The sequence below is a fragment of the Vidua chalybeata genome, chromosome 25 (assembly GCF_026979565.1).
Source record: "Vidua chalybeata isolate OUT-0048 chromosome 25, bVidCha1 merged haplotype, whole genome shotgun sequence".
Taxonomy (NCBI): domain Eukaryota; kingdom Metazoa; phylum Chordata; class Aves; order Passeriformes; family Viduidae; genus Vidua; species Vidua chalybeata.
The window spans coordinates 3,009,649-3,022,328 of record NC_071554.1 but is presented as its reverse complement, the minus strand read 5'-3'; the positions used below and the strand labels follow the sequence as shown (position 1 = coordinate 3,022,328).

The following is a 12,680-nucleotide window of genomic DNA, read 5'->3' as shown; positions in this document are numbered from 1 at the left end:
AGGGTCAGGGGTGAAGCTGCTCAGGTCTCTACCTCCTCCTGCGCACCCCGCGGCTGCCCCAGTTCTGCTCCCGATCCCAGCCAGGCCCTTTCCCGCACGGAGCAGCTTCCCTGTTGTTTTCTGGGCTTGTTTGTTTGCTGCATTTGCTGACTCGGCGCAGCCCTGCTGCCCGCCTGACTCATCCCACAGCTCGGGGCACGGCACGGCCCGGCTGCATCCTGCACGCTCACCTGTGCCCCACCAGGCTCACCTGTGCCCTGCCAGGCTCTGCCACAGCCCACAGCCCACCAGGGTGTGTGGCAGAGCTCCCATCAGCCCTGCCGGACACAGCAGCGCTGGCATGGCCAGGCAGAGGGAACCATGGTGCCCCCCACACCCCGCATGTGCCAGGATGGATGGCAAGAGCACCACAAGGAGCCCCAAAGCCTCCTATGCTCAAGGGATCCTTCCAAAATATCCCGCAGGGTCAGAGGGAGGTCTGTGGGGTTTAAAGGCCTGCTTTGGGGGCCAGCGGGGGTTGTTCTCAGCTCTCCCAGAGACTCCTTCTCTCCCTGCAGCTCTTCCAGACCCAGTGTGGCGGCCGCGGGGGCTGAGCCCAGCAGCGCGGGGAGTTCCGGGATCACGGAACTGGAACCATTCCCTGCCCGGCCCCCTGGCATGGATCCGCCATTCCGGCACACCAAGAGTGGGGCCTTCATCTCCAGCGTGGAGCTCAGCATGAAGCAGGGAGCCGTGGCTGCTCCCGAGGGCAGGTCCCGCTTCCAGAAGGTCTCGCTGGTGTCGCGGCGCCTGGAGAGCACCGGGAGCGCGCGGGGCCGGGACGGGAGCCCCTCCCGCGTGTCCCTCCTGCTGCAGGCCTGGGAGAGGGAGATCGTGGAGAAGACGGGCTCCAGCCCCGCTGCCCCGACCCACCGGGAGCACTCGTCCTCCGTCAGGCCCCTCAAGGCCTTCACGGCGCACGGGCCCATCTTCTCGCAGGTCTATGCCCCGGCGCAGAGGCCCCGGCGCCAGGATGAACGGGGGAAGGGGGGGCCCAGTGGGGACGGCTCCCCCTCCCCGGCGGGTGCCCCCCGCGAGGTGCCCGTGCACAGGGAGAGCTACGTGCACGGCACCCTCCTGCCCACCCGCCCCGCCGAGCGTCCCGCGGGGGCTCCCGGGGATGGTGCCGGTGCCCTGTGCGCCACCAAGCCCGGGCGCGCCCCTGCCTTGCCCAGGACCAGGCAGGTCACCGTGCTGCGGACGGGCAGGGATGCAGCTGGGCCCGAGCCGCTGCCAGTGGAAGGACGGGGGGCTCCAAATGGGACACGCGACAGTGCCGGGGCCACCGTGGCCTCACCACAGCAGGACAGCCCCAGGCAGGACGGCAGCGGCTCTGCTGTGGCCGCAGTGGGCAGGGAGAGCTCACCGGGCACCACAGAGGCCACTGGGCTCCTGGCTGAGGGATCCCCCGAGGAGAAGGACTCAGCACAAGCTAAGCCCACACTGGTGAAGGCAGCCCTGGGGGCCAGCGACAGGCCCGGGGACCCACAAAGCAGCCTGAGCAGCTCCCCGCAGTGTCCCTTGGCAGGCACCAGTGGCCAGGCTGCTCCAGCTGCCACAGGTGAGGGAAGCGTGCCAGATGTGGATGGCACCATTCCAGCCATGCCACCGAGGACAGAGAGCCCCCCAGGAGCTGGCAGCATCCCTGAGAACCATCCCCCAGAGGTGAGCAATGGTCCAGAGCCTTCACCCGGAACAGCAGCATCAGCAAAGGCTGAGATTGAGCCGGAGGGGGATGAGACGATGGGAGACCCCCAGGGCACAACCCCAGAGCCCCCCACCGAGCCCCCAGCCCCTGAGAGCCCCCCGGACGCGAGCGAGGAGGACCCCGAGCTGCTGGTGGACATGGAGATCTTCGTGGACACACTGCGCAACATGGAGCCCTCGGAGATGCGGAAGGCGCCCAAGGCCCCGCGGCAGCCCCGGCCGTCGGTGCTGGGCCGCTGCGCGGCTCTGCCCCCCATCCACGAGGACCGCGTGGCCCCCCGTGCCTCCCTGTCTCTGCCCCAGGCCCTGCGGGAGCTGCTGACACGGGGCCCAGTGGGGCGGCCCGAGGGGGCCCCCGAGGAAGAGGAGGAGATCGAGAACCCCTACCTGAGCCCCGAGGAGCGGGTGGCCGCGAGGACCCTCCGTGGGATGCCCAGGGACGGCGTGGTGGGCGAAGGGTGGATGGAGGGGGGCTCGCTCCTGGGGACGCTGGGAGCGGATGACAACGCCAAACTGGTGGCTGGGGGCCCGGCCGAGCGGAGCGTGCTCTTCCGAGGGAACGTCCTCAAGGGCATGGCATTGCTCTCCCACTTCTTGGAGCAGCGGGCAGCTGGAGCTGATGAGGGCAAGCCCTACTCCCGCCTGGACAACAGTGTGCTCTACAGCCGCTTCGTGTCCCCCGGCGCTGCCCTGCTCGAGCTGCCCGACGGCGACGGGGGCTCAGACTTACCCTGCCTCAGGGACCACAATGGGCTGGGCCCTGGTGGCCATTCTGGCCCCGAGATGGCCATGCTGGAAGCCCTGAGTTCTGGCTCTGTCCCTCCTGTCACCGAGGAGCCAGAGAACACCGTGACCCTGAGCCTCGACCATGTCCTGGTGAGTGAATCCAGCACTGGGGAATGCTCTCCTTCCCCGGGGGTGTGGGAAGGGGGTGGGGGCTGAACCCTGGAGCGAGAATCCTTCCCTGTTCCCATCATACGGCTGGTGCTTCCCGTCAGAGGCCATGGGTGGAAGTGCAGGCACTGGGGTGGTGACGGGAGGATACTGGGATGGCTGATGGGAGGATACTGGGATGGGTGAATACGAGGTCAAGGGATGGGAGGGTGCCACCACAGCTGCTGGGAGGGTCCCGGGCAGGTGACAGGAGGGTCGGAGGCAGACGGGACGCTGATCCCTAGCAGTGCAGGAATGCTCGAGGTGTGGCTGCTCGGGGCGGTGGGAGGGCCTGGCAGACGCCAGACGCGAAGCTGCAGGGAGATGGCTGCTGCAGCCGAGGTCCCCCCGTGCTCCTCACCCGCCCGTTCCCTCGGCTCTTCACAGCAGGAGGATAAGGAGGGCTTGGAGAAGATCAACACAAGACCTGGCAAGGTACAGGGAGGGCGGTGGGGCCGGGCCGGGCTGGCTGGCCGGGGCGCGGCGCGGTGCGGCAGCACTTCTCCACCGTGTCACCCTTCCCAGATCATCCTCTACTCCGATGCCGGCTTCGCGGGGCACAAACGGGAGATCTGGGACGACGTCCCCGACGCCACATCCTGGGAGCTCTCACACACCATCTCCGTCCGAGTCATCCGAGGCGGGTAGGTACAGCGGCGGGGCGAGGACACGCGGAGAGGACACCGAGGGAGGGCTTGGCTGGGACTCGTGCCGAGGATGCCGCAGCCCGGGGTTCGGGAGCGCCCGTCCTGCCAGTGCTAATTGCCGCGGCGGTGGCAGCCCGTCCCCACCCACGCTCTGCCCCGGGGGCACCCGCGGGGCTGTGGGTAACGCTGGATCTCGCCCCATTTTGCCCCCACCCCGCTCGCAGGTGGGTGATGTACGAGAAGCCGCGGTTCCGCGGGCGCAAGTGCGTCCTGGCCGAGGGGGACGTGGAGATCGACAACCCCTGGACGGCGTACGGGGACAGCGGAGACCGCGGGCAGCCCCGCGGGGGCCGCCCCTTCCGCATCGGCTCCTTCAAGAGGGTGGTGCGGGTGAGTGCAGGGACCCCCGAGCCCCCAGCGCTCTCCGAGCAGAGGTGCCGGAGCCGGAACGCCGCTGTTCCCGCAGGATTACCGCACCCCCGAGATCAGCCTCTTCGCGGAGGAGAACGGCGAGGGCGCCCGGCTCAGGTTCAGCGGCTCGGCCGAGGACACCCGCGAGCGGGGACAGGCGCTGGCTGCCGCCTCCATCATCGTCCACTCGGGCCTGTGAGGGGACCCTGGGGTTGGAGGCTGCCGGGTGGGCTCCAGCGCAGACGGGAGCAGGGTGTGATGCCTTTCCCCGTTCCACAGGTGGCTGCTTTACTCCAAGCCTTTCTTCGACGACGATCCCTACGTTCTGGAGCCGGGCGGGTACCCCAGTTTAAAGGCTTGGGGAGCAAAGGATCCATCCATCTGCTCCATGCATCCCATCAGGCTGGTGAGTGCTGGTTCCTGGGGTGTGCTTCCAGGGGTGCCGAGGCTGTATCCAGGTGTGAGTGAGTTCTGGCAGCTCTTGGTTGCCATCAGTGAGATCACGGTGTGCAAAGAGGCCAGGCGTGGCTTTGGAAAGTGCTCCTGTGGGTTAGGGGTGAGGGAAAGCTTCAAAAGAGCTTCTTGAATGAAAATAACCGAAAAAACAGCTCAGGCTTTAAAAGGTGGCAGCAGATGTCCCTGCAATGCCCCCTCCTGCCACCACAGCCTCACTGGGGCTCCTTCTCCTTCCAGGGCTGCCCCGTCGTGGAGAGACCTGGTGAGCCACAGGTGAGCTCTGGGGCAGCTCCCAGGAACCACGGGCTGGGATGGCTCTGGGACCATCCTCACCCCACCTTGTCCCTTCCTCACCTTTCTCACCTGTCCCCAGGTGTTGATCTATGAAGCTGCAGCTTTCCAGGGCCGCAGCTTCACCATCAGCAGAGACATCTACGACCTGAAGCACCTGCCCGAGCCAGCGCTGCCCACCGTGGGCTCCCTGCGTGTCCTGGGTGGCTGGTGAGTGGCACGGGGAGGGCAGGGCTGGCATCCCGACTGGGAAGGTGATGGTCACCCCTGGGAAGGGCTGTGGAATGGCTGTGGGTCCCTTGGGAGAGAGGGACGGTGTCTCCGTGCCCCAGCACGTGGAAATCCTCTGGAGTCCTCACTGCCCGTGTCTGCCTGTGCCACAGCTGGGTTGGCTACGAGAAGGAAGGTTTCCGTGGCCACCAGTACCTGCTGGAGGAAGGGGAGTACCAGGACTGGAGGCAGTGGGGCGGCTACAGCAAGGAACTGGTGTCCCTACGGCTGATCCGGACGGTGAGGGCAGGGATGGGACTGGCTTGGGAATGGACTTGGTGTGGGCAGAGAGAGCCAGGCACCTTCATCCCCTCCTCACCCCCAAAGGGAGCCATCCCTGCCTGTGCCAGGCAGCTGGGCATGGCCTGAGATTCCCCAAAATCACCCAAGTAAGGTTTTGGCAGCTGCTCCCACCCTCCCTGGGGTGCCCGAGGCCAGGCAGGAGCACGGCTGTGCATGTGCCCAGCCCACAGCCCCTTTCCCTGACAGACCATGGGGCTTGGGGGGGCTCCTTCTCCCCACAGGACTTCTCTGACCCAGCACTGGTCCTCTTTGAGGCCATGGACTTTGAGGAGGGCGCGAGCGTGGAGCTGAGCGAGGCACTCCCTGACACACAGCTGGCCGGCTACAGCAGTGTCACGCAGTCCATCCACGTGCTGAGCGGCGTGTGAGTGTGGGAAAGGGCTGGGGGGCGCCTGGGGGGGGAACGGGCCAGCACTCACCTCCCCCCACAGGTGGGTGGCCTATGAGGGCCCCAACTACTCTGGCGAGCAGTACATCCTGGAGAAGGGTGTGTACCGCAACTGCGAGGACTGGGGAGCCACCGACTGTCACATCGCCTCAGCACAGCCCATCCTGCAGGTGAGGGGACAGCCCCTCCTCGCGGGACCCCCCGGGCCGGTAGGTGCCATGGCCAGGCCCCCATCAGCCCTGCTGTGTTTGCTTCCAGGTCAGGGAACACAACCTCCACTTCGTCTCCAAGGTCAGGGCTGGTGGATGGGGAGGGGGACGCAGGCCCTCGTGGGGTGGTGGTGATACTTTGCCCCCTCACTGAGCCCCTCTGCTCCCCTCCCCAGATCCTGCTGTTCTCAGAGCCCGACTTCTTGGGGGATCACGTTGCCTTTGAGGAGGACCAGGAGGCCCTGCCTGAAGCCTTCATCCCACGCTCCTGCAGAGTCCGTGGGGGCAGGTAGGGTGTCAGTGGTGCTGTGGGAGGGATGGATGCCCTCCGTGATGGCTCTGTCAGTGCGGGAATGCTCCTCCCCACCAGCTGGATCCTGTTTGACGGGCAGGAATTTGCGGGGGAGCAGCACGTGCTGTCCGAGGGCGAGTACCCCACGCTCAGTGCCATGGGCTGCCTCTGCTCCACCGCCATCCGCTCCTTGAAGAAAGTTCCACTGGTGAGTTCCCTTCCCTTCCCTTCCCTTCCCTTCCCTTCCCTTCCCTTCCCTTCCCTTCCCTTCCCTTCCCTTCCCTTCCCTTCCCTTCCCTTCCCTTCCCTTCCCTTCCCTTCCTTCCCTTCCCTTCCCTTCCCTTCCCTTCCCTTCCCTTCCCTTCCCTTCCCTTCCCTCCCTCCAGAACGTTTTTCCCCTCTCACGGGCACCCCCAGTTCTGGCTCTGCACCCCAGGAAGCCTCACTCCCCCCTTGTCCCCGACCCCACAGTTTTTCTCGGAGCCCTCCATCTTCCTGCACGGGCTGGAGTGTTTCGAGGGGAAGGAGATCGAGCTGAACTCTGAAGTGCGGAGTCTCCAGGCTGAGGGTTTCAACAACCACGTGCTGTCAGTGCGGGTCAAAGGAGGGATGTAAGTGAGCCCTGGTCCCCTGGCACCCCGTGGGTGTCCCCTGCCCGCCCGGGGTGACCTGTCCTGTGCCACCCTGTCCCCACAGCTGGGTGCTGTGTGAGCATGGCGACTTCCGAGGGCGGCAGTGGCTGCTGGACTGCACCGAGATCACCAACTGGCTGACCTACAGCGGGCTCCAGCATGTGGGGTCCCTCTACCCCATCCGCCAGGTGAGGGACACCTTTGGGAGTGGACAGGGCCGTGTCACCTGGTGGGGTGAACCCAAAACTCCAGGGCACGAGGCTCACATGGAGACAGATCTGCCAGCCCTGGGCTGGGGGAACTGGAGAGCAGCAGCTGACATCTCTGGCATGGGAAAGGTGCCACCAGCTCGGCACTGTCACCCCAGATTCCTGTCCCCCACCCTGGGAGTGGCCGCCTTTGTGGCGAAACGCTCCCCGTGGGCAACTGTCTCATAAAATCCACGGCATCCCAGCACGGTGAGCCGTGCCAGCTACAAGGGACAGGTCACGGTCACAGCCATCGCCCTGGGGACACGTGGGGATCTCCTGGGGGAAGGACAATGGGGAGAGCCCCCCCGGGGTGCAGGATCCTCCCTTCCCAGAGCCCCAGCCAGGTGGGGAGCTGCAGGCAGCCGGGCTTTTGGGTGCAAACACAGGTTCCTCTCTTGCAGAGGCGGATCTATTTCCGCATCAAGAGCAGGACGCTGGAGCTCTTCCTCTCGGTCCCCGATGACATGGAGGACATGAAGGCGGGGCGGGTGGTGGTCTCCAGCCTGAGCGAGCAGAGCAGCTCCGTCTGGTACTACGAGGATGGGCTGATCAAAAACCAGGTCAGGGCTCAGCTGTGACAGCCAGTGCCACCGAGGGGAGCAGGGCAGGACTCCTGCTGGGCACTCCCCACCCCACAGCCATCTTTAGGGGTTTACAAGAGCTCCTCCCAGCCTCTTATCCCAGCCTTGTCCCCAGAGATCTGGTGATTCTCCTCTCTGAGTCTCCCCCGGAGATGTGAAGCCATCTCTGCCTTCCCTGAGGCGTTTTTGTCACCCTCATCACCCCCACCTCTCGCAGAGGGGATCTTCCTGCTCATCCCACATTCCACCACAGATCCAGCTGCACTACAGGGAAATCCCTCTCTCCGTGTCCCTTGCAGGTGGCCCCCAACATGAGCCTGCAGGTCATCGGGCCGGCTGGGAAGGGCGCCAAGGCCGTGCTGTGGTCCGAGTCGCGTGTGCCACGTCAGACCTGGAGCGTCGATTCCCAGGGACGGATCCACAGCCAGATGTTCGAGGACATGATCCTTGACATCAAGGGTGAGGCTTCAGCCCTGGACAGAGGCTGCTTTCCCAGGGATGCCCAGAAATGGGGTGTTTCCATCAGGAGTGGGGTTTGCCCTCCCCAAACCTCCCCCTTGCTCTGCAGGTGGCCGAAGCTATGACCGGGACCATGCCATTGTTTGGGACATGGCTGATGAACGACCCACGCAGATCTGGGACATCCAGGTGCTGTGAGGGGCAGAGGTGCCATGGGGCAGGATGGGGACACTCTGCCAGCATCCCCATACTGGGGCAGGAGGCCTCAGACCCCACTCACGCTGCATCCAAGCAGCTCTCTGCCCCAGCTGCTGGTGTGAAGGATGACCATCAACCTCCCCATCCCGGGGGTGCTACCCCACCTCCCTCCCCAGGAGGTCTGAACATGGTCCATGAAGCATCCCATGGACACGGCCAGCATGGGACCCTCTGGAGAGCAGCAGGGCCCCTCCCCACAAGCATTTCTTCCCCCAGAACTGTATTTATGTACGTGTGTAAGATACAGCCCTGCTTGTCTGGGCCAGCTCTGCCCGGGTGCTTGGTGTCCTTTCCTTGTCCTGCCCACAGCAGTACCCCCAGCCCTAGGCCTGATCCTGGTGCCAGGATGGAATCCCAGTGCCCTCTAGTGCCCAGGGGCACAGGCAGCTCTGTGGCCGTGGACTTTGAGGAGGGAGGCACTGGCCAAGCCGTGCCCTGGGAGCACCGGGGGCTGCGGGACCCCTCCAGCCCCAGCTCAGGGGGACCCCAGCCTGTGGCCTTGGGGGTCCCTGTCGTGGCACCTGGGCTGGGCTCAGAGCCAGCAGCGGTCCCTGGTGCAGGACTGCACCACGGCTCAGGTTACTCATCTTTTAAGTGCCCAGGACAGAGGTTTCAGCCACGTGGGTCCAGAGCAGAAGCCCCCCCGGGGATGTGACTTGGAGCCAGGAGAACACGGGGCGGGAAATGGAGACAAACGCCTCTGCGCTCGCTGCTGGGGAGAGGACACGGCTGCCAGCAAGAGCCTGGTCTGGGTCACTGCATGGGGGCAGCGAGCACTCATCGCCCTCGCAGGGGGCAGCACTGACAGCCCGGGTGCGCCGGGTGACATCAGGCGGCTCCAGCTTGAGGGCTGGGGCCTGCCGCGGCTTTCAGCGACAAACGCCCGTCTTTTACGTGTCTCCATTGCCCCAGTACCCGTCCGGGCAGGAGGACAGGCAGCCACGCGAGGGACTTAAAGGTTAAGATCAGCCCGGCAGAAGGGACGCTGAAGAACGTGAAAGCCCCTCAATATTGCAGAGCCCCCCTACACCCACACCATCGCTCGGAGCTCCGTCCGCACCACGCAGGAACCATATGGGTGCGCTCACAATTTATATTAACTCCGCCGGGCTGTGATTGGCTGAGGGCGGGAGCTGGCGGCGTCGGATTGGCGGGGAGCAGCAGCCCCTGCCTGGGATTGGCCGGGGCTGCGGGCGGGCTGGCCCGCCCAGCCTGAGGGGGCGCGCGGGGTTCCCACCCGAGCCGCCGGGGACCGCTCCGGAACAGCTCGGGGACCCCCACTCGGGGACCCCCGGGGGATGCTCACTCGGGAGTCCTGGCTCTGCTCCCCGCCGGCTCGGGCCCGACCCCTCCAGCCCCGAGGGTTGAAGCCCCGGGAAGGGGTCGGTGCTACTCCCCCACGCCCCCACCAGCCCCGGTACCGAAGCGGGAGAACGCGGAGACGAGCCCGAGGTGTCGGCAGCAGGGCGTTTATTGCTCCGCTCCGCAGGGCCGGGGGCTCGCTCCGAGGCCGGGGGTCGCGGCAGGAACGGGGGCGGTGCCGGTGATGCCATCCTGGGGAGGGTCTTCGGGGGGCTCCGGGGGCGGGGAGCTGCAGGGACGCCTCCGGCTCAGCGCAGGTGCAGGAGGAGCGCTGCCACCACCCCCAGCGCTACGGAGAGCAGCGGGAGGCTGGCACCGGGCGGGTTCAGGCCGCCGCTGGCCGTGGCGTTCCTCGGGGCAGCATCTTCCGTAGGAGGCACCTTCTCCTTCGGCACCTCGTCCTTCGCCTGGCCGAGGGACTGGGAAAGAAAACAGCTTCAGACATCCCTCCCACTAGCAGCACGGCGGTGAAAGCCCCGAGACCCCTCACAGGATGGTCCTGGCGGCACTCCAGTGCCCACGCTGCCCCACCCCAGGCAGGACAAACAGCCTCCTGTGCCCTGGCAGGTTCCCCTTCACACTCCAGTTCTTGGCTTTGGGCTTGTCCCAAGGTAGGGAGGGAAGTGAGCTCTCCCTGGAATTGCTGCCCTGCTACTAACCAGGGGCTTTCAGAAATGAGGGGGGAAGTGGAAGCCAGGGAGTGGTCTCTGCTCCTCCAGCCGCTGCGAGGAAGTGGTGAGAAGGTGTCGGGCCGTGGCCCTGCAGAAGAGGTGAGGTGTGGGAAATACCCGCAGGGTAGGGGCAGGGGGAGGAGGCACCCCCCGACCCCGGGCTGTGCAAAAAGGGAGGGTGCAGTCGGTGCGTGAAATGCAGCACAGCCAGGGTGGCAAGCTCAGGGCAGTTTCTTTCCCTCTCTAACGCTGCCCTGGCTGCTGGAAAAGCCATGCCGTTTCCCACTGTGAAGCACACTGGTTTACACCCCTCCCCAGGGTCCCTCCGGAGATAGGAAAGGAACCAGGAACAGAGCCCAAAACTCTGCTGTGCCCCTTCGCCACACTCTTGTCTTTTTTTGCCTGCTTTACAGAGGGGAAAATCGCAAAATCTAAATGCACTCTGTGGAGCCAGCAGCAGGTCTCAGCTGTGGGGAACTTCATGAGTGAAATAAGCACAGACAGATATGGCCCTGTTACCAACACGCTGTAGGGAAAAAAAAAAAAAATCATCCCAAAAGCTGCCCCAAAGTGCATCGTGCTCCCCAAAAGTGCTGGTGGGTTCATCCCTAACACCCAGGAGAGCCCCGATGTCCCTCAGCCTGGCTCTCGATCCATGGAGCCCCCCAGCAGGAAGGGAAATAACATCCAGAGGAAACCACAAGCGCGTGTCCACCAGCCCCTCCAGCCCCGCATCCCCACCGCAGGCACGGCCAGCGGGCAAAGGAGAGACTGGAAGATGGGCTGGAGAGCTCTGCCAGGGTTATAGAGGTGAGTGGTGCCCTCAAGGCAAAGAAAAGCATTAGAAAAGCACCACATGGAAGAGTTTGGACCTTCCAGAGCACAGCACAAAGCTCCCGGCGAGACCACAGCGCTTAAAGCCAAAGAGAAAACAAAAAATGGAGGTTTTCAGCTGGAAGCAGAGGTTCCCCCCCGTGCCTGAGCCCTCCCCAGGCTGGGCAGAGCTGGGACCCAGGGCTCGTCCTTACCAGGCACAGCACGAGCAGGGCGAGCAGGGCAAGCAGGCGGGCACACTGGAGGGGCGGCATGGCCGGGGCTCGGCGGGGCTGTGACACTGCCCGTGACGCTTCCTCGTCTGCTCCGAGCCTTTAAGCCCGGCGGTGGCACCGCTCACCCAATCGCGCCTCCCTTCCCCAAAAGCCGGCGGGACCGGCGCAGTTTGGGGAAGTTGCAGCTGCTGCCTGCTCTAGGAGGAAAAAGGTGCTGGACGTGGAGTTGGGATCTCCAGCCCATGGAGCTCCTCTGCATGCCCTGGCACGGGAGCAGCTCCCTGCTCCGTGGCATGGCAGTGATGAGTGACAGAGCAGAGAAATTTTCAGCTCTCCTGGAGTCGCTGAGTAGAGCTTAAAGACTTAAAGTGGCAAAATAAGACAGAAAGGTGTAAAGGGATGAGCCCAGGATGCCAACCATGGCTGGAAGCAGTGGAGTAACAGATAAAAGTGATAAAAATAAAATTCCCCACTACAGTGGGGGTTTTTTGGAAGTAGGTAAAAAGAAGCAATGGTGCGTCCCCAAATAAAAAGTTGAAGGAAAGGCTGAAACCCCTCAGGCTCTGCTTCTCCCTGGGGCCTCTCTGTCCTCACACGCACCAAGGACTAAGAGTGACTGAAACCCTCCCTGGATCACCGGGAGGGTTTGCAAATTGCAGCCCAGGTTGGAAGGAACAAACCTCCTTCCCTTCAGGTGGAGCTGGAGCCAAGGTGTCCCTTGGGATTTCAGCTACAGATCCTAAATAAAGAGGGAAATGCCTCCTTTAACCCCCCAGCTCCATCTGCTCACAGCAGATCTCTGAGCTCCCTCACCCTGCAGCACAGGAAATGAAAGGGATCTGGTTATTTTAAAATGGTTTGAAATGAATAAAGTCGCTGGAACGTGCTGAGAACACACACCTGCTGTCTGGGTTTGTGCTGGTGAAGCACGTCATGGTGAGCTCCTCGTCAGCTTCCACCCTGAGCCGAGGGCTCTTCTGCAGAAAAGCTTCACTAAATTTAGCTCAGTTTTGCTCCTTGGGCAAGTAGAAATTACTTGAGCACAGCTGACATCCCTGGCAGTATCCAAGGCCGGGTTGTACAGGGTTTGGAGCAACTTGGGCCAGTGGAAGGTGTCCCTGCCCATGGCAGGGGGTGGGATGAGATGAGCTTTGGGGTCCCTGGAGCCCAAACCCGTCTGTGGTTCTGTGCACGCCACACCAAAGGATGTAAAATTGGGGGGATAATTGGCCTGTCCCGCTTGCCTCCAGCTGGCGAGGCCGAGCTCCCTGGAGAGCAGCAGGTGGCATGGGGGACACCCAGGAAAGGCTCCCAGGATGGTGACAGGCACTGGGATGGGGGGAGCTCAGGGCATCAGCGAGGCCAAGAGCGGGGCCCAGGTGAGAAAACAGAGACCGAGGAAGCAGGTGAGGGAATCGGGAGGAGCTCCGCGGCGTGAGGAGCCCCAGGCCAGGCTGATGGGTGTGTCCGG

At 64.2% G+C, this 12,680-nt stretch overlaps 1 protein-coding gene across 3 annotated transcripts; it reads left to right on the top strand.

Annotated features, from left to right (window-relative positions):
- The first annotated feature begins 634 nt into the window (after positions 1 to 634).
- On the top strand, positions 635 to 8,398 carry CRYBG2 (crystallin beta-gamma domain containing 2). 3 transcript variants are annotated; one of them, XM_053964622.1, is made up of 19 exons: positions 635 to 2,622; positions 3,067 to 3,114; positions 3,205 to 3,323; positions 3,551 to 3,716; positions 3,793 to 3,854; positions 4,017 to 4,143; positions 4,431 to 4,466; positions 4,567 to 4,694; positions 4,868 to 4,994; positions 5,279 to 5,421; positions 5,489 to 5,615; positions 5,704 to 5,736; positions 5,831 to 5,943; positions 6,025 to 6,154; positions 6,418 to 6,557; positions 6,643 to 6,766; positions 7,231 to 7,389; positions 7,710 to 7,869; positions 7,979 to 8,398. In XM_053964622.1, exons 1-19 carry the CDS (start codon positions 658 to 660, stop codon positions 8,065 to 8,067), a joined length of 3,996 nt encoding a protein of 1,331 aa, XP_053820597.1. In that variant the 5' UTR covers positions 635 to 657; the 3' UTR covers positions 8,068 to 8,398. The 3 variants fall into 3 exon arrangements, with proteins under 3 accessions (XP_053820597.1, XP_053820596.1, XP_053820598.1); XM_053964621.1 differs by having other exon boundaries at positions 3,793 to 3,932; XM_053964623.1 differs by lacking the exons at positions 6,643 to 6,766; positions 7,231 to 7,389; positions 7,710 to 7,869; positions 7,979 to 8,398 and having other exon boundaries at positions 3,793 to 3,932; positions 6,047 to 6,154; positions 6,418 to 6,500.
- The last annotated feature ends 4,282 nt before the right edge of the window (positions 8,399 to 12,680 follow it).

Excerpts from the sequence above, each read along its gene's own strand:
- CRYBG2 (XM_053964621.1), top strand. The coding sequence starts at position 658 with ATGGATCCGCCATTCCGGCACACCAAGAGTGGGGCCTTCATCTCCAGC. Across the intron at positions 6,767-7,230 it reads CCCTCTACCCCATCCGCCAG|AGGCGGATCTATTTCCGCAT; the intron begins GTGAGGGACACC and ends CCTCTCTTGCAG. Across the intron at positions 7,390-7,709 it reads ATGGGCTGATCAAAAACCAG|GTGGCCCCCAACATGAGCCT; the intron begins GTCAGGGCTCAG and ends TGTCCCTTGCAG.